The sequence below is a fragment of the Gasterosteus aculeatus genome, chromosome 13 (genome assembly GCF_964276395.1).
Source record: "Gasterosteus aculeatus chromosome 13, fGasAcu3.hap1.1, whole genome shotgun sequence".
Taxonomy (NCBI): Eukaryota; Metazoa; Chordata; class Actinopteri; order Perciformes; family Gasterosteidae; genus Gasterosteus; species Gasterosteus aculeatus.
Window position 1 is genome coordinate 13,099,889 of NC_135701.1, and position 20,691 is coordinate 13,120,579.

The window sequence follows — 20,691 nt, forward strand, 5'->3', positions numbered from 1 at the left end:
GGGGAAGCTTGATACAGCAGGACGTCTGCGCGGTTCTGACCCACAACATTCAAAGTGTGTCTGTGTCTCTTGGAGGGATATCACACTTTTAACTGGAGTGCCTCCAGCTGCAAATGAAGAGATTGACTAAAAAGTGAAACTGTGTTTCTAGATTCAGTCATTCTTTGGTGATGAACTTGATTTGAACAAAACAGAAAAAAAACCATTACAAAGAAAGTTTAGAAACGTGACACATGGGAAAACAAAGCGGTCAATAACACAGTGGTGTTCAAAAAGATTGCCCCTGATACAATTTCACCAAAAGTAAGGTAAGTGCTTCAAGCATTGAGCCAACAAAAAGAAAAAAATTGACCAGCATGCTTTTTTATAATCTTACAGCCAATGGGAAAGAAATAAATAAAACAAATCTCTAATGTATGGAAGTAATGTGAACATCAAAGATGTGTGCTTAATGCAAAGGGGTTTAAGAGTACCTTGTAATCAGTCCACATTCATCAACAAACTTTCATGTTTCACAGTTGATTTGCTGTACAGGACTAATAAAACCCCTCAAGACAAATAAAGTGCACATTTTTTGCAGTACACTGTGCAGATCAAAGGTGGAAGAAGCATGGATGTATCACTGCATAATTTAATAGCTTGAAAGGACAAAGTTCAAAACAGATTATTCTAATTGTCAGAAAACGTACACAGTGAATCCATTGTAAATTCCTGCAGTTTTAGCCAGATTGTAAATGTTCTAAAACTAAATATGTAAATATATTAAAAAGTTGTTCTGCATTACTTCCACCCTGGGTCTGTATTTATTTATGTCTCGCTTTCACACTTGTAAATACAACACAAGTCACGCGTAGCCTATTTTGCACATGCATTCCCCTCAGGTGAGGTGAATAGCAGGTGTTATATTGCAGCGTGTGTAAAATAAAACAATGACAATGAGAACAAGAACTGAAAAAAAACATTGATACCAATGTGGAGGGAGCAAAAGAAGGGAGGAAGGGAAAGGGAGACTGCATCCATTCACCAGGACAAAAGTCAAGAGTGCAGGACAGGAGTTGTGCGGGTTAGGGTTAGTTACATGCTGCTTTAGTTTACCTTACAAGATCGTTTCCAGTTCCTTCTCAAAAGCATGGTCTGTAAATGAGACAAAGCTGTTACAGTGCGCCCCCCGCGTCCCCGTTGCCTCTCTCGGGTTAATGCGAATGAGTAATGTCAACATGTTAGCCATAGCCTGGTGAAACGGGGTTGTATAAGAAGACAAGAGCAGTTGTCGTTCATCCAAGTGGAGTAAGTAAGTAAGTAATTGAGTAAGGCAGTGTACAAGAAGCGCTCTTGATATGGTGTTGTGTTCATGCACATACATACCAACACACTTACACATATAAAATGTGCACGTGTAGGAGACCACTAGCTTGAGTTTGTGCCACTAATACAGTGTAACCATTATTTTTATACTTGATACTTTCAGAAGTGTAATTAAATACTAGCTGACTCCTTGTTTGACTCAGTTTTTACTTTTCTGTTTGGCTCCAAGAATCACCTTGTAAACAGAATAGGGTTTTTGTACTGGGGGAGGATTACGATCCCTTAGATAGGGAGGACATATTCTTTGAAGGCATTGCAACGCAACTATATTATATATTATAGGATGTTCAAAAATACTGCATTTTCCGATACCCGTTGATACCAGTAGATGGCAATAGAGAAGGTACCAGTCTCACCATGTACTCATTTCCTTAACAGTTGGAGAAATCCAAAATGGTACTTAACCTAAATAGAATTTATTTGTTCTGTCAAATGTGGACTCTCTGAACTACGGTACTAAATAAGCAGCAGAATTAAGACATCAGATCAAAAAGAATAAAATATTTCCCCCATGACTCTGCGTTGTTCCAGATCGAGCATGCTGGGGTCCAATTAAGCAAACAAAATAATTGAACAGAAATAAATGCAACTCAAACATTGAGTACGTCCGCGGAGGCACAAACTGACATAATTAGGAAAGAGAATCCCGTGCTCTTTGAACATGGAACTTTTCCACAAAACATATTAATTACACTGTTTATGCATATGCTTTTGCCGAGTTCCTAGTAACTGATGCTGAATGAAGCCAGCACATTCCAGTTCAACACAGCTTGCCTCCTGATCACTGTCTCTGATCTATGGATGGATAAATATGATACATATTATATTATATTGCATTGCATTGGACTTCTTTGTTTGTTTTTTATTTGGGTCGTCAAGAGTGGATTTTGATTATTTTTTTATATATTAAAGCTATAAGAGGCATATTATTCCTTATCTTAATCACAAACAGCAGGGTAGGTAAGATGGTAAAGTATTATTTCCCTGACTGAGGAGGAAATGTAAAGTGTGCAGAAAAAGACCAAAATGAATGAGTAATGAGTCTTAAATATAAAATGTTTCTTACGGCATCCCTCATGTCTCCCTCCTTCGGTGATAGAGTGACCGCCAGGTCCAGGCTGCCCAGGTTGTGTTCAGGATACTGCGGGTCCTTCAGGTCCAGCGTCACATCCAGTGTCCTAAAAGGATGCCCAGTAAACAACATACAAATGGGTACTGCAAGTGCTTACGTGAATACTGCACAATACCAACACATTGAGTGAATGGATTTCACCTACGTGCATGTACTTAAAAGGCATGAATTTCATGAACAGATAAAGTGGAAACACATACTCAAATCCCTACAGGTCTAACAATACAATGACCAATAGCGGTCAGCCTGTCTAGCAATCTGAATTATGCATAAGGAAGTTAATTAGTAAAACGCATGGCAGGTGATTACTGCTGATAAGAGCTATTTCACAACAGTGCGAGCAGAAATGATTTTGACCTTGGGGAGTTTTGGGTGGGGGCGGGACAGTACTACAAAAACATTATTACTCACATTTGATGTTGATGAAAATGCATTAAGCAGACTGATTGAGCCCTTTCCTGTGAATAATGAAGCCTCCCCACACCCACGCTACACCCACCCAGGTGTTCTCACTTAAGTCATCATTGAAATCATTACAGTTCGACATGTTGCAGGTTGACAAAAAAGTGGTGAAAACTGTTGAATAAAAGATTGCTAAATTTGCTCTGGTTTCCTGGTCTGGTATTGAGTATCCTGGCTAACTGCCACACAGACGTGGCTTACTGTGCTGGGATGCTTCGATAGATTGGAACCATTGTTAATGTTCATAAAAATCTCATGCATTTCCAAGTCAAACTTAATATTGCCAGCATGGCTAATCAACATTACACTTGACAACCGGCGTACTCAAAGTAATGGAAAACACCTGCGAGAATGTGCAAAATCTGTGAAACCTACAGCGTCACCAATCGGATCGCACATATGCAGATTACACACACATACTAATGCCACAACACAGATAAAAAAGTTACAATGCAAAAAAAAAAAGAATACAAATTCAATAGCCACAACACAAATGAAGAGGGTGTAAGGCAATTGAAAACACCATTGTAAACGCCAATAACGTGGAAGTGGAAAAGACAATGCAAGGCATGGCTTTTTTTGTCGGAACAGCATTAATATTAACTGCATAGAAATATTCTGCTCACTAATGGTCTAATTTAATGATGTAGCTCATACAGATGAATGAGTCTAAAGCTAAGTTTTCAATTTGCATAATTAATTTATAAAATTGGAATAAAATTCCATCATATACTTCAATGTCAAATCCCCAAATAGCCCTGTTATGTTTCATAAAGTTCTAGATGAATTACCAAAGACTGACACAAGATGGAGACAACAAACTATCCAATGACCGCGGCAAGCAGCAAAACACATAAGTCACACTGAAAATTACTGAGGAAATAAAAGAAGGAAAAGAGACCTCTGATGTTCGAGTGACTCCAGATGGAGGTTTGCTGAGCCCATAAAATCATCCTGAAGTCCAAAGTCATAGTCAAACACCTAGGAAGAGACACAATATGCAGTTGTACAGTCGTCCTGCCAAAGGAGAGCCCATAGACCACATGCAAACGTCATCAGTCACATTGAAGACACTTTACTCTTTCAAATGTGAACACAGCCCTGTTTGTATGCATTGTATTACTGTAGTAATGTTCTTAAGTCTGTATGTATTTGTATTGTACAGTGACAGTCAGAGGTTTGAACACATGTTCTCATTCAATGAGAAAATGGGTCCAAACTGTGTATTATTTGATATTGTTGCTTTTGTTGTTTGCTGCTGCTGCTGCTGGTTGGCTGAGAGCAGCCAAACATAATTGTGTTGTACACGAGTACAATGACAATAAAAACCTCCTTCATCTTTAAGAAAAGATGCTTGCATAGATCACCCAAAACTAGTATTATATTAAAGTAGGACGACATTTGAAGTGGAGGATGCTTCTTTACCTTGACATATAGCGGGTCCTTCAGGCTTTCCACCAGAAGGCTTACTCTATCATCCCACACCGGGTTCAGGTTCTTATGAATGGTCTTACTCCTGAACACCTCCTTCCCTGCAATCTTAAACTTCACATATGGGTCACTGGTGCCTACAAGGAAAAGACAGAAAACACAAGAGAAACACTGTTATTCTTCAGGATTAAGAATAGTACCAGCAACCGACAGTGTGTGTTCAACAAGTTCCAATTAACCATGCATGATGAAAAAGTATTTTCCCCAAATGCACAACGCATATGTTTGCACAGTATTTGCACATATATGTCACACAGGTATTCGGTTGCACTGTCACAAGAAAATACATCTTTTGATCTCTCAAATTATTTTCTGACCGAGATAGTTGTACACACTCCTCTGAAGGCCAAAGGAGAAAATGACTCGGGTCTATTGTATAAGAGGGTGACCAGCAATGAATGCTAAAGCTTGGATATACACGTTCCATGCAGTGCTTCTATGTGGTCACTAGGTGGTACAACGGATTTATCTTTTAGGCACAACATAATTTTGGCAGACAGCCTATTTTTTACGCACACGCACACACACACACATTGAATAGTGCTTGAATACATAAAAATGCATATAAATAGGAAATACAGAAACCGAAAGTTCCGCTTATAACCAAACGAATGGTCAAGAAAACCACAATGGCGATAGGAGAGTCCTATTAATATGAGGGAGTGTGGGTAGAACACACAGTAGAGAGGCAGTGGTGCTTTCTTGGAAATCGACATCCATGTACTGTGTGACATAATTCATCTTTTATAGTCTCTTCTATAACCGTTTCCCCCGAAATTCAGATGAAGTCCACAATGGAGGAGAATGGAGTTCTTGAACGTGCCACATATGGGCTTGGGGATGAATCGGTAAGACGATGACAAAGATCAATACGCTTTCAGAGAAATAATAATGGTTGACGAGAATGCCTAAAGGGAGCAGGTTTGACGGATTGGTGCACTCTGGGTGTTTGGCCACCTTGCAGGCAGAAGGATGTGAAATAGGAGTGCTGGTTTAATACAAGACTTGATATAAGGAGCTGATGTGTCAAAGACCGATGAAACGGCGAAGGTGGGTCGGTGCCTGAGGAGCAAACGATGAGATTTTCTATCTTCCTACAGTTGAGAAGCATTACTCTTGAGGCGTTGGAGCTATATGTAGGAGGAAAAAGACAATTTACTAAAGTACGTTTAAAAACGTGTAATCAGTTTTTTTTTCTAATTAACACTTAATAGTAATTGTAAGTTAATTCAACAACAGCGATTTCAGCTTTGAACGTTGAGATTTCTGAACCTGGAGGATTTCTGAACCTCCAGTTAAATGCATCGTACCTTCTAGAAGACTTAAAAAATTGTCCCTGCATCTGTAACATTGTGAGAGGACCCAGTGGTGCGCTCAGCAGGTAATTTGGGCTTTGCGGCGCACAGGCAGATCTAAAAGCCCCTGATTGACTTGCTTTTGCGAGTTACTTTCTGTCCTCTAGACATACCGTTGCAAAAAATAATCCATGACACATGTATCTCTACCAAACACCTAGACACCTTGGACGGAGGCCATTCAAATACTGCTTAGTGGCTGCCTTCCATCTGCCAGACAGCGGAGTACAATCTGTCAACCGAATCTAAACAGCTGCCAAAAGCTTCACATTTTGAATCATCATATTTCACGAGGATTAAGACTAACGAGGTTTAGCAAAGCAACCCTTCAAATTGTGATTATGGAATACAAAATGATATTAAAATAATAATTTACAGCAAAATGCTTCAATCAAAGTGAAGACACCTCAAGAGTATATATATTCAAATATATAATTGTTGTTTTCACGCATCCAGTACCTCACTCAGACTGTGCAAATCTCTCCGGAACATTCCAAAGGACATTACTCTTCTAAAATACTCAGCTCTTTCCACCCAAATGCACAAAATCATTTGATTGGATTTCTATAAACTCATCAGTGTTCCACATAATCTGAAGTGGACTACAGCTATCAGGTATCTTGACTACTTAAACCTGACCTGATTTACTCTGACAGTGTGGACTTGAACGGACCTTTGTGGATTCACTGTAACCCCGCCGGATTTTTAAGGTTCCGTCAAGGCAGGTTTAAGCCTAGGTTTTCTTAGCTTCAGTCATCGAACAGATCCCTAAACTTGTAATGTTTAACTTTGCACGATTAGTATAATCATAATACCATGACTATCCCAAACTCAATTAAGCAAAAGCGTAGCGAACAGTAGATGTGCACCAATGTTTCTTTGCCGATTCCAACTTTTCAAAAAATCAGTGCATTCCCAACATTTCAAATATAGCAATATACCTAACCATATTTTGCTCATTTGCATATTTTGCATCCATAAAATACCAGCATTTACCAATAGGAGGCAGTAAGTGTCCATACACACCAAGCATCACACCGCGGAGGGACCGCAGTTATTTTCTAATATTTTTGCTTTGATCTGCAATAGATGCGTTAATTCAAACCAAAAATTATCTCCAAAAAACACACATCAACCAACTATTTTTTATGTCCTCTACTTTCCTCCATTTGAACTTCCTTTCTGTCCCTCTCTGTCCATATTCTGTTTCTCCTTCAATCCCCTCCAGGAGTCAAAGCGAATTACATTACTTGGTCTCCAGCTCACAGCTGAATTATTTGCTTCCGTAGGTACTTAGTCAAAGTCGTTGCATGATCCAGCCGCCCGCTCACTCGACATTTTTTTAAACGACTCGGCACCAGACAAATATTGTAGTACTGCAGCAAAGTTATGCAGTAAAGTATAATCTAATCAGCAGAATTGTGGTTGTTAAGTAGCAAACATTCGTCACAGAGGCAGGATGAAATTACAGAGAAGTTCATCAAAGTGAGTCCAATGCTTTCATTTAAATGCCAGTCCCTTCAGAAAGCTAAAGGCCCGTCGATGAGCCTCCAACTGCTCCACGGTCCGGTCCAACCCCTGAACAATGACTCACCATTGATTTACACCACACGTATGCACTTGACAAACGAACCACCACCTCCTCTCTCTAAAATCACTATCTTCCTCACACATATATAGGATCGATGCACTCGCCTGTTAGCACTTTGTGTCTTCGCCACACAAACAAATACAGGTTTTCCAGACCAAACGCCTGCCTGGTTATTGTTTTGAGAGGCAGCAGGGGAATCAGAAGGCTCTACAGTGATGTCGGACATGAGGTCTCCACATTGTATGAACCATTCTGGAGAAGCAAAAGGGGACTCCTGTCCATCTGAGCCAGTGGGTGGGAGGTCAAAGCCTTTTAATAAGCTTATGAAAGGGTGAAAGACAATTAACTAAACAGGCTAGTCATTAGCTGTGCACAATGACTTCAACTGATGTGTGAATCAAGCAAATTATCCCCCCTCCTTTTTTTAATAATTTATCTGTAGTTACTAATTACACATGCATGAGCAATAGCTTTCTGAGTCAGTACAGGGCGTAAAAAAGGTCCTGGATCATTAACTGATAACATATGAGCAGGTAATTACATTTTTACAGAAGAAAGTGCAATAAGCCCTAAAAATAAGTATCAAACTTGATGTAAAAAAGATAGGTCTCACTAACTTGGTTTCTAGGTAGTCTAATAGTATTCACAAAAAAAATATTTTTTATTGGGGGACTATTAAAAGTATTGGGGTGCAGAGTCCTACTGATAACATTTTGAATGTTCAAATTCAATGAATATGGATGACGAACCACACGCTGCTAGCATCAGAAAGCCATTAATAATGTATAATATCACTATGAAATCGGGCTATTTTGAAACACGGGAGGATTAAGTCCATTTTTTTATGGGATCAGTGGCTAGTACACATGTATTTACACTCTACTTGTGAACTTATCCAGTAACAAATATATTAAAAGAGGATTTCCTGAAACAAATTTGATAGAAGTGTGTCACCTTTACTGGAAAAAAAAAAGAATATACCACCTCTGCAAAAATCAAACTAATCATTCACTCTATGAAATATATCATTAACCTTCAGAGCAAAGCAAACAACCTCCAAAAGGTAGTTTGCTGTTCCAAATAGACCGTTTTCACCGCAGATATTTCAAAATGTCATAACATGAAATGCACAGGTGTGATTCATTAAGACTACAATTATACTTACTAATACTGAATAGTTCTGAATATAAATGAACCACTGTAATATTATCTGCACCTGTGCTCTCTCTACAATATCATTACCACGGAAAAAAAACATTATATAACTGTAATTCTGTGAAGAACAAAAACTATTTCTAGGATAACAAGCATTAAACCGCTTTGGGGATTACGTATTTTGAGTATCTTTATTTGCAAGGGGCTGCCTACAGTACGATCCCAAAGACATGGTTGAACAAAGTTAAGCTGATTTCAGAATCCCACATAAAAAAGGTTCTGTCCGTGAGAATGAAGGAAGAAGAAAAAATTACCTGACGACTCTCGCTGAAAAGAACAAACCAAATCCCAGGATGAACAACCACATCCCTATTAACCTTATAATGAAGTGCCTCCTCTGATGAGGGAGGACCGGCACATTGTTGAACAACACGTTGCCTGTCAAAGGGGCAGCGATTAAGAACCACGCATTGCAACGGGCTCACTGATGCTTGTCATGAGATGAGAGAACAGGAGAAGAGGAAAACGCAGTAGAGCTGCACATGAAACCCTCAGTCATGCCTGAGCTGCAGACCTGGAAATGGCCTCATGCTCACAATTGTGGGCACTGTGTGTGGATGCAAGGGTCTGTGAAAGGTCTGGCAGCATCTATTGTCAGGACGGAATTATGGCTGCAGTTCTGAGGATTCCCATTACCCAGAATGCAATCCGGACAAGAGGATGTATTGGCTGTAAAAGGGTGCAGAGACAAGAAACTTTACCATGAAATGCGGGCAGGTGGACCGAGAGCCTGTCTCATTAAAATTGCACACAGCCACACACATGGATGCCTCTGCCTGCTTCATGCACCCCTTAACCCCTAAATTAACCTTCATTATTGTGCGACATAATCTTGCTGCAATTATAATACTAAGCTTGAGATACCGTAACAGTATGATTGTTGCTCAACACGAGCTGAGCTCACCAAGCAGGAAGCAAAACGCAGCAGAAAACTCCACAGCTTGCGGGGGAATGGCTTCGACAGGTGAGAAAGCAATGAAGGGGTATTGAAATAAAAACACGCCGACAGCGGGCTCTCCCACTGCTTTCCTAAAAGAACTGTTGTGCGGCAGAAGAGTTAATTGGGCTCGCTGTAGAATTCTCCGTCTGCACACTGATATTAGTCAGAGCCCACGTGTAGCGTCCACCAAACACAAGTAGCAGCACACCACGGTAGCGATGTGTAAGGACTAGGAATCATGATATTGCAGCACATAACCCATTTCAGCTAGTGCAAATAAGTTATTAGTAACTTAACCATTTGCAATATTGCATCAAATATTAGCACTATATTGTGTGGAATATCGTGTCTGTGGTATATGTATCTGAATAGAGGATGGGAAAGCAGCAGCTTGTGATAAATAATGAATGATAGGATACACCCAAAACAGTGGAGAGCTTTCCAATGTCTACACAAGGACAAATCAAGGTACAGGAATGGACCTAAAATAGGATCCATGTTTTGTTGTACTGGGGTAGGAGCGCTGTAGCTTCAACATTGGTGCGTTTTTGTACCTCCTAAAGAACAAAGCTACAACCCTAGTAAGAAAAATTTACCTTTTTATTCTGGCGCAAACATGTATCCATTGGAAGGGTACAGAATGGGTACCTAATGGGGTATAGCAGTGTCATAACTCCACATGCACATACACCAGCCACTTGTCACTTTCACATGCACTCACAACACAGCTGCGTAGAGTATGGCTATCTGTTCACTGGTGCACTTTATTTTTTAACTTTATTTTTAACTGTTATCCCCTTAAACTAACCCATAGCCTTATAATTTATTTTATTCCTCTTGCACTATGTTGTCTTATCTGTCTTGTCGTCCAACTGTCTGCTGTTATGCACCAACCTGCACCAACCAAGTCAAATTCCTTGTGTGTCATACATACATTTTTTGGTAATAAATGTTTCCTGATTCCTGATTCCAGGAGCGACAAATGTTTTGTACCTTTATGAGTCAAAAACACCCTAAGATTAGTAAAAAGAAAAAATGTCAATCTTTCACAAGCATTTTATTGAAGGATTAATGGAAGATGTGAAGTGAGGCGCCTGTGGCTTGGGAAATAAATCAAGACAGCGAGGTCAGTGTGTTCTTAACTGAGGTCATCTACAAAGCTGCAAAACATCCCATAAGCTGCTCAAGTATAAAAGCAAAGTCAAGGTTAGTGCAAAGCCAAAGGAACAAGGTGTTTCCAATACAGGCTAAGTTCAATTAAATGCAGGATTATTTGACCGGCAGAATCTCCTGGGCTGGAACAATAAACTAAGGCTATCATTGCAATGCTGCATCAATCTACTTCATCCAGATCCACTTCTTTCTTATCTGGTCATAATGTTAAAACCATGTCATGCGTTGGCTGTTTCTGCCGGAACCTTTAAACTGGTTTGTGCAGGCTGGAGAGATACTAATGACAATGCCAGCAGATTGCTTTGGTTGTATTCAATTGTTTGTGCAGTCACCAGAAAATAGTGTGAGTGAGGTTTCCTTTGTCCTATCAAGCAATCTTCTGAGGATGAGAGAAATAGGTCATGTGTAGTGTGATTGCCCAGCTTCATAAAACAACAACCTTCAAGCACCATAAGAAGAAAAGATATATCCACATGTTGAATGGCCGGCTAGAATATGTATAAACATATGGTGCAACCTATTAAGTAAACAAATTCAGAAAAAGACTGCTTATCAAAAACATTACTATGGAAATGAGGGAGGAAATGTATCACACGTGTCAAGTAAAATTATTTAAAAAATGTAATTAATTATTTGTATTCACTTACAAGGATTCCATATCTTCTTAACTGAGGTATGTCATATGAACAGATACTTCCATCGGCTACAAGGGCCCCAAATATTCATTTCATTTTCATGACATGAGCTCAGTTGTATTTGGCTTACAATCCATAATACAAAGCAAAATGGAGAAGAGCAAAATCTTTGTAAAAATACATTGCAAACCAAAGTGAAAACCATTGGTGCAATTTATAATTGATGAAGGGATTTTGGTGAACCAATAGAAACCACAACAGCTTCTTGCTGAAAGATACTTTTATTAAACAAATAAGCTCTTCTCTGACAAGGGAGCTTAGACTGAAAGTCACAATATTGTCTGTCTCCTTCACTTTAGTCTTCTCCTACTATACAAAAGCTGCAACATGTGAATGTCCTGATAGTGAAACCTGTAATGACTTCCTGTAAACTGTCGTATGTGATCATATCTTGAACAGGTCCTCTCTCAACATTAACTGTCATTATGTTCATATTCAATTCAATCCACTATACATCTTCTTCATCTCTCTCCCCCTCATTATAAAGGGCCGTGTTGACGGCCTGAGGACAGCACTAGTGACCGCTGCAGCTCAGTGCTCATTAATGCAGGCAGACAGGTAGTCGGGCAAAATGTACAGGAGCCAGTATGACAGCTTATTTGGATCCGTCGTCCTGGTGACTTGTACAACCCCCAATAAGACCCGTAAATCTCTAGCATTGCTGGTCTTTGCAGGCTGGCCTGTACTCAAAATCACATTCACCCCAGAAAAGCAGAAATGCCCTCTTTTTTTACCAGAACGGCACTGAGGCGATTTCTTACTATAAATGGAGAAATAGGAACGACTACAGATAGCTGACCCCTTTCAAAACATGTGAGTGCTACTCATCCTTCATTTTGGATTGTATCTTTTTTTATGTTATTGTATGTTATACAAATCAATTATGTGCCGCATAAGCAAAATATACAATTCTGTCGACTTTACTTACACTAAAAGCCTTGGCCACCGGCAGTGACACTTGTATAGAGAGGTGGAGATTTGCTTATTTATGCAAAAGTGCAGTGTTGCAGCTTAAGCCGCAGCTGAATCATTCCCATGGCCGAATGCACAGGAAATGTGTCGCATCATTCTGAGTAATTCCATCTCACCACACACATTGAAAATGGAGTGAGGACGAGATATGTGATCTAATAAAACCCTACCCGGGGAGAGTGATGGAAGAAACAAAAAGAAAATAATTGAGTGAAGAAGTGGGCGGGGAGGGAGGTTGGTGCCAAAATATTATAAATATTACCTTGACAAAAGGCATGTATAAAGATAAGAGGGGGTACCTTGCGATAGTGGACCAACACGGGATACGATAGCATAAGACACCGCATTCTGTGTACTGGGCTTCCTGTGACAGCGACACAGCAATTGCTTTTCATTTGCTCGGCTAAGTAGAGGCTTGATGAAGCTGTCCACGCCGTCTCCCTGCATAAAACTCAAAGCTGTTGTGGTAAGAGGAAGAACAAACAGAGCTCCTACCTGTTCGATCTCGAATGGCCAGGTTGCTCCCTTTCTTCAGGATGATGTCCAGCTGATACATGGCTGGACCTGGAGGTTGATGTGGGGGCTCTGCATTACTGGGTGCAACTATGTTGATGCCCTGTATAGAAAAGGAGTTACACAAGTCACACAGGTTAACCGTTGCGGTCCAATCTAGTTCAGCATTTTGACTGAAGAGAAAGGAAGAGAAAAGAACATCTGAGGTAAAAGGAGAGAAGACCGCACATACATCTGGGAGACATCTCTGTAGAAAATATGAACACAAGCTAGATGTGCACAATAAGCAAGCACATATTGGACTTGAATGCAAAAATGAGATAGCAGCCATTGAACATTAGTTCATATCCATCGTTAAAGACCAACTGCTTAAAATGGTTATTCGTATGTTAAAAAGGCAGATGACTTGGACTCAAATTTTAAATTAAGCTATTGTTGTCTTGTAGGAATGTTAAACTTACTGTGCTGAAAATCCAGACAGCAAAGCAGCATCACTACGCTCCAAATAGATCACACAGGAGATAAAAGTACCAAAGAGAGAAATTCCTCATGCTTTGGGGAGTCTATACATTATGTTAAACGTGAACTCATAGCAAGCATGCAACCTCCTTGGCAAGCGTCTGCGTGTCAGGCCTCTGGAAGGCGTAATCTCTGTGGCTTCACATGTCACACTGTAGCCCTGAGGTCAGGACTGCCCTCCACTTTGACAGGAGGCCCCCCGACGGCTCTTCTCGTGGTTTGCTTTGGAGCTACAGGGGCCGCTAGCCCTCCACATGAACAACCAGGCTATGCGCTAGGATCCTATACAGCTTACTTTATTCCTCCATCTCCTTTTATTTTTATGATCCTCCCTCCCTCCCCCTTTACACAACCCTTACGTGAGCTGTCGTGTCACGTCTACCCAGCTGACCTACTCTAAGATGAGGCTAAGAATAACTATACATCACTAGCATGAGGCTTCTGTAGCATAAGAGCACCTTCACGTAATTGGTATCAACATTTCCCTCCAAAGTAATCTGACTGGCATAAAACATAAACTGGCCGAGGACTACTGTCCTATTGTCCACAGTCAGCGGGAATGAATGCATGCAGCCCTACACTGAAAGTCTGGCTTACTAATAGTGAGTATATAATTACACCGATGTTCATGTCGTCCCCATGAACTAGAACGATTATCTCGGTCTGCCCTCGGGTTTTCCTTGTATGGTCATGTATAATGAATGTTATGCCTAACTATATCTTGAGACACAAACTACTTCAAGCGAGCCAGCATTAGAAGCAGAGATTGTAGGAGTACAATCATTCAGCACTGGAAGCCCACTGACAGCTGCCAATGGCGGTTATTATCACCGTTTCCACATTAGGAGTGGTAATTGCTAACAATTCATCATACCTTTTATTATGAGTATCAAAATGTTTATGTGTGGAGAGTATCGCAGACACACGCACAGCAGAATTTCATACCGCAGTAACCGGGGGAAAGAAATGCTGTGCTGTGTTTAGCTTGGAGTTCCTAAATGCGAAAACAAAACAATCCCAGCTTCACAGCACCTGCTGTCACACAAGCAGAGACCATGAGGGGTGGGGGGGAAATAGATCGGATTCTTTGGGGGGACGGAAAAGATCATTTGTTCAGCTCAACAACAAACAAAAAGAAATTCCCGGGCAAGCTGTGTGTTCTGTTCTCAACGGTGGATGTAGGTTACTGCAATTGTGCTGCAAGTGGATACAACATACAGGATTGTACAGTTCACGTCAGACCACGTAACATTAAGCCGTTTGTATACAAACACAGTAAATACATACTAAAACACAGGAAAGCAGGTCAACGCAATGTGGAGTCGGGTGATATAGGCCACAGGGATTGAGAAGTACAAGGTAAACCCTGCACACACTGGGCCTACAGAAAAATGCCAGTACACATATTGGAAGTCTTCAGTCTGCAGCACGCACACATTATAGCGATCACAAGATTTCGAAATTCTGGGGGTTTGCTACAACAAGGCCCCAGATTTATATACATAGGTTGCAGTAACAGCTGTTAAAACCATGGTTACTTTACGTTGCATTGTCACACTCATGGGTAAGGAGGGCGTCCTCTGTCCCCCTAATGCAGTAATAGTTGAACAAGCAGAAGTCCTGTATAAATAAGTTGGAGCTAGTACTGACGGACAAAATAACACACACATGCACGCTCACACATGCACACTCTGGGTCTCGCCCCATCGCCCTGGTCCATCCTTTGGGACGGATTCTGCACAAAGGATTTTTCTCCACGCTGTCCCCTGAGTCCAGACAATCGGCCTCAGCCCTGTCCTGTGTGCACTGAGGCCTCAAAGGAGAGAAACATGCACTTTGGCGACATGGGCTATACATACATTTACAGTGACAGAAAGGAAAGAGGATGGAAAAAAGCCTGAGGTCCATCTCACTGCAACTATTCTGTTTAAAAACAGGAAAGACTTCAATCACAGTTGTATGCGGCACCAACCCAGGAAGAGTCAACCATCAGGGCCTTTCAGATGTACATTTAATAATCCCTGGAGAAGGACACTGGAAGGTGCTCGGTGTATCTGCACACAAGCCCTTGGTTTTTCACAGGAAAACCTTCTGACTCGATCCCAACTGAATCCATTAGAATATCGATCAATATCAATAAATCAATTTCCATTAACTAAATAATACTTAGCAAAGCTCGAGATTGTATTGAAAACATTGACTGACACATTGCATCCTTCCATCATCACCAGGGGGCCGTTTGCGTGCATATGTGACTGCATGCAGGATGAATTCATGATACATGTTCAGACACACTGAATCAGAGACGGGAAAGCACGTCCTCCATCAATAACTGGGACGGATGATGCAAACTTCTGAAAGGATGAGGGTAAATATTCAATCGGATATTCCACGCTGCTGCTTCCAAGAGGAAGGGCTTTTCAGGGTTTATGAGTAGATTATCTGGATATACTGCAGCAGTCTCAGTTCAGCTCCCAGGGACACGTTATGAAGCCATGAGAACGACTCGGCCATAACAACAGCCTCCGTCCTGTCGCCTCCATTACACTGAACTTTAACTAGTTATACTGCACAGTCACAAAAGAGCGCACACAGTGTCACAACTAGATCAGAGTAACAGTTTTAGTAGATAAAAGGGAATACGATCATAACAGAAAACTAAAGGCAGGTTTGAATAGTTTCATGAAGCTAATGAATTTTCTGGCCCTGAAATCTTTTCACCAACACATTTGTGCCGCAAAGTGAAACTAAATCCATGACGTTGGGATATATTTTGTATTCAATTTAATTGTCATATGCATGACTCAGATGAGTCTTTTTGGCCTAGTATATGTAACTCACAAAAAGGAAACACAACAAAAGTTCAGTGTGGCCACGTTATGTAAATTAACTCTGCAATTGTTTCAGCCGCTCACATTTTTATGGAAGACTAAAGTTGGTCATCTGGCAGCTCAAATTGTTCCTTCTCTTTCACCAAGGACGTACTCACAACCCACACATGACCCAAAACGTTCCCCTCGCTGACAAAATAGATCTGGGTTAAAGGACCCAGTAGTGAAAGGTTAAACCGAACTCTGCTGGAGCACTGATGAAAGGAGATGGTGTCAAATGATGGATTTGACTTATTATCACTACATGTTAAACTTAGTTACTGGTGTTGGTGGCTATTGGTGGTGACATTTCTTTCAAATTGCCAATACGCCACAGTGGATTCCCTTTTTTCCAGAAGCTGTCAGAACGGTTGTTACATCTTATTTTATATCTGTAACTAATTTCAAATCAGGGACGGAGTCTTGTAGATTTCACAGGCGCACGTAGCTGCTTCTTTTCTGTAAGAATTTTTAAAAAAAAGAAGCAAAAGAAAAGAAGGATTGAAGGCTTCCTCTGAACAGAGCCCTGCACTTAAAGCCAGACGTCTGCTTAAAAGAAGTCAAGTGGCCTCCCAGGAGATTTTTCTGAGAGTTCACATTTAACATTTAAAAAAGGGCAAACCGATATGTAACAGCTGTTTAGCAGACTTCCTTTTTCATAGATTTTGTATCCTGGATTAATTATTAACATGACAGTTGTGTCTTTATGGAGAAGGGAGCCTGAATTTAGCCCTGCGCTCTCTGCAGAGCCAGACGCTCATTTCTCAAAGAGGTGGCAGGTCATTTCCAGGCTGTGCACCTCCTTGTATAACAATAACCTTTTCCTGCTTGGCTCATTAACAAGGCGGTGTGACAGTTCTCCTTCTGTTAAAAGACACCACTTCACCCTACCAAACATTAAACATATTTGGTGTCTCTGCCTGCAGTGACCGACCAATTTTAAGTCTAACATTATCTCATCTTTACTTCTGTTCATTCACGGTTATCTTTACCTGGGGCCAAGAACTTGAGGGATAACTTGATGTCTTTCAATAGCGGGATTCTGAGTGTCAAATTCAGTGCTTTCAATAAGGTTGGCCCGGATCCACCTTAGAGCAATAGGCTACAGAGCATCATTTTAGATAATAAAAATGTATACACCTAGGTAGAAAATGATCACTACAACGGATTTCTTCACATTAATATTTAAATAATGGAGGATAAATTGCATAAGACGTTCCAAATTTATTCCAGCCAGTTGAAATGTAACGTAGCTTCATTTTATTTGTGTAGAACCAATGGGACCAAATTCATAGGCTCATATACAGTCCATTTAAATGAATGTATGCTATTTTGTGAAAAAAAAGATCCGGCAGCTCCTTAAAAAGGACTCACGTGATCAGTTTAGTAATGATCTGAAATCTAGCTGAAAAACCCCTGCAGTGCTGCTGTGCATCAATCAAACCACATTACAGCTGATTAAGGAAATGTGGCCCTTATCTATAACTGAAATGAATCTCATAATGGCAGCCGGGTTACTTAAATCAATTCAACATCTTAAGAGACTCCAAACAATGCAACAAATACTCAAACATGCACAGAAGCACAAAGATGCATGTTGGTGTGTTCAGGGTGACTCTAGGTGAGCAAGGAGAAAAGAAGGTATCCTTTCCTTTCTGTTCTAACATAATATGTGCCACACTGAGTGTATTAACTCATCATACATCCTCAGCCAATGATCGTACTGCGGTGCTGAACAGGCTGCGGTCTCATTTAATAATACAATACTGGACCTGTGGCTGTTGAAAGATGATCATTACCTTGCTAACCCACTACATCATACTGCTGAGACATATTGACAGGTGTATGCAGTTCTCTCGCATGTGTTTCAAAAATAAAACATAAGTGCACTTTTCAACAACTGGCCCTGGTCTTGTGATAAGTGTCTTCTTTAGTGTCTGGATGAAAATATGTAAGGCAACTTAAATGTGATTTAAATAATTTCCCTGCAAACAGAAAACTCCAAGCAGATAAAATGTAGTACAGAGAGCAGATGTCAGGTGAGAAAACCTGTCAAACTCCAGAAGTCTGTGCATTGCATTTAATCTTTGCACACTTGCTTCCTTGAGGGCGCAGGACCGAGGTCTGTTCCAGGCCAAACATTAGTTTAAATGGGTGTTTCTATGCAACCACAGATGAACTCGATAATACACACATAGAGATAAAACATATTCCATTTTTTGGCAATGAACACAAAAACAGTGCCTGATGCATAAAGAAAAAGTGTGTGTGGGCAACATAAAGCTGAACCCAGTTTTGATTTCACAGGCTCATAAAGCAATTCCATTATTTCACTAAGTATTATTTTTCAGCCACAGAGCCTCATCCCAAGCTTTGCCTGCATTGGGCTTTAGCCATCAAACAGAGACTTAAAGGTCTGAAAGATGAAGCCACTCAAGCACAGCACCATCCACATAACCTACACACTGATACTTCACACATGGGAAACAAACTGATGTCAATTTCATTACACTAATCAGAAATAACCCAACGCCGGGCTCTTCCCAAAGAATATGTATGCAGTGCGACATTTGTGAAGTCAATTGAATTGCTAGAAATGTACTTTTCATGTAGTAGGCGCTCTAATTATAGGATGTCTGGGGGAGGAGAATGGAGAGGAAGAGGAGTTGTTCCCAGCTGTATTTCCTGGTACACTACAGCATCCTTCTCCCGCAAGACCCTATCAAGTTCCTATTGACGTCACGTGACAGTGTGATGTGATCATTTTATATTCTTAAAGTCAAAAAGAACATTTTGAGTTCTTTCAGGGGGCTTTCACGCTATAGTCTCAGACTGGGGTGACAGGTTACTTAATGCAGCAGGTGTAATAACGCCCTGCGGACAAAAGCTGAAACGCTTCCCTCCAGGATTGATTGAGTAACAGAGTCAACAGTGACAATAATTAAGACCTTACAGTACATCCCATATTTTAATATTTCAGATATTTTGGTTGTTCCTAATCTCACATCAAAAGGTATTAACTAAACACTAAATTAAGTCTCATCACAGATAAAGGATAAAGGACTGGCTTGTGTACAATGTGTCTCTAACCTATGTCGGATTCCCTGTGATATTTTTTTCTATTGCCTTTGCAGGAATTAAATTCAACAAAAGAGAGAAAAACAACATTAAGAACGACTGACACGGTCTCTGTGGGTCACTTGACAACTTGTCTGGATTCATTAAAATGATGAAAGTAAACCTAAGGCTCGAGTGTGCTGACAGCACATGGAATGTTGTGCGTGCGTGCCTGTGCTATTACGTAACATCTTCTTTTTACATTGTGATGGCGAACTGGGGGTCAAAGTAGCTCAAATTCTAAACCTGTTTAATGGAAAACGCATAATATGGAGAGAAACAAAGCCAGACAGAGCAGATAGATGGATAAAGAGAAGCAGACTAGAGGACGACGGATATAACAAAAAGACTTGGAAAAAACTTTGTTTTCATCTTCCTTTCCTGCGAGCGGAGTCGAGACCCCCCCTCAGTTGCACCGTTCGCCCGAGGCTTGGTTTATGGTGGACTGGGTGGTGAACTGATGAACACATATGGGAAGAGGCCAGCGGCAAGTAAATCCTATTATTGAGTGAAATGAAGTTCCAAAACATGTGTGTGTGTGTGTGTGTGTGTGTGTGTGTACAGTCTCTACGTCTGTTAGCAATAGGAGCCCATCTGCCACAACCACTGTCCTGTGAGACATTGGCTACTGATACTACTACTACTACTCTTGTACACAACTTAAATTTCATATGCTGGACTCGCATTGTATCTGGCTAGAGATGTGTGAATCGGTAGTTCAGTCAATGCATTGAGATTGTTCTCGAGCATTTTTGGATGCTGAGGGAAACACCAGGGCACAAAGAGCATGAGACTGATAATCGTTTTAATGATCATTTTAATGAACGCTCGAGGCAACTATTCCGCTAAAAGGGACCACATGTGTCGGGTTGGGACAACTTGCGATGCTTTCAAACGCGGCCTGAATTTTGCTGGAACTCAGCGCAGGGTAATACGAGAGAAACAGCTACACGACACAGCGAATCTCCATAAATAATGAAGAAGAAAGATCTTTCACAAAGAGAAAAAAGACTGAGGAGAGAAGGAGGTGCATGGCGATAATGGGGGCGGGGGGGGGGGGGGGGTAGCCAATAAAAGGTAAAGACATTTGAAAGAAAAATACGTGTAAATTGATAAAAGGAAAACAGCTGACGAATGGAGCAATGATGGTTATGACAGCGTGGAAAGAACATCAGACGCATCAAAAAACAAGAAATCCCTCTCACACAACAAACACAAGTGCTGCGTTAGCAAGCTTTTTTTGTGCGTTTGTTACGACTGGCTCTTCGCTGCAGTCACAAA

The 20,691-nt window shown here is 40.7% G+C and overlaps 1 protein-coding gene across 13 annotated transcripts in view; it reads right to left on the bottom strand.

Moving 5' to 3' along the window:
• Positions 1-20,691, bottom strand: part of LOC120831244 (multiple C2 and transmembrane domain-containing protein 1) — a 101,163-nt gene that overhangs the window by 58,340 nt on the left and 22,132 nt on the right. For 8 of the 13 annotated variants that reach the window (XR_005714034.2, XM_040196556.2, XM_078087616.1 and 5 more), the window contains 5 exons: positions 12,887-13,007; positions 4,385-4,527; positions 3,861-3,940; positions 2,432-2,543; positions 1,096-1,134 (listed from right to left, as the gene is read on the bottom strand). Coding sequence is in view for 11 of the 13 variants with exons in the window: in XM_040196556.2 (XP_040052490.2) it covers positions 1,096-1,134; positions 2,432-2,543; positions 3,861-3,940; positions 4,385-4,527; positions 12,887-13,007 (495 nt within the window). In the remaining 2 variants the exon portion in view is untranslated. The remainder of the gene's footprint in view (positions 1-1,095; positions 1,135-2,431; positions 2,544-3,860; positions 3,941-4,384; positions 4,528-12,886; positions 13,008-20,691) is intronic. The other 5 variants (XR_013452122.1, XM_078087612.1, XM_078087614.1 and 2 more) reach the window with 1 other exon arrangement.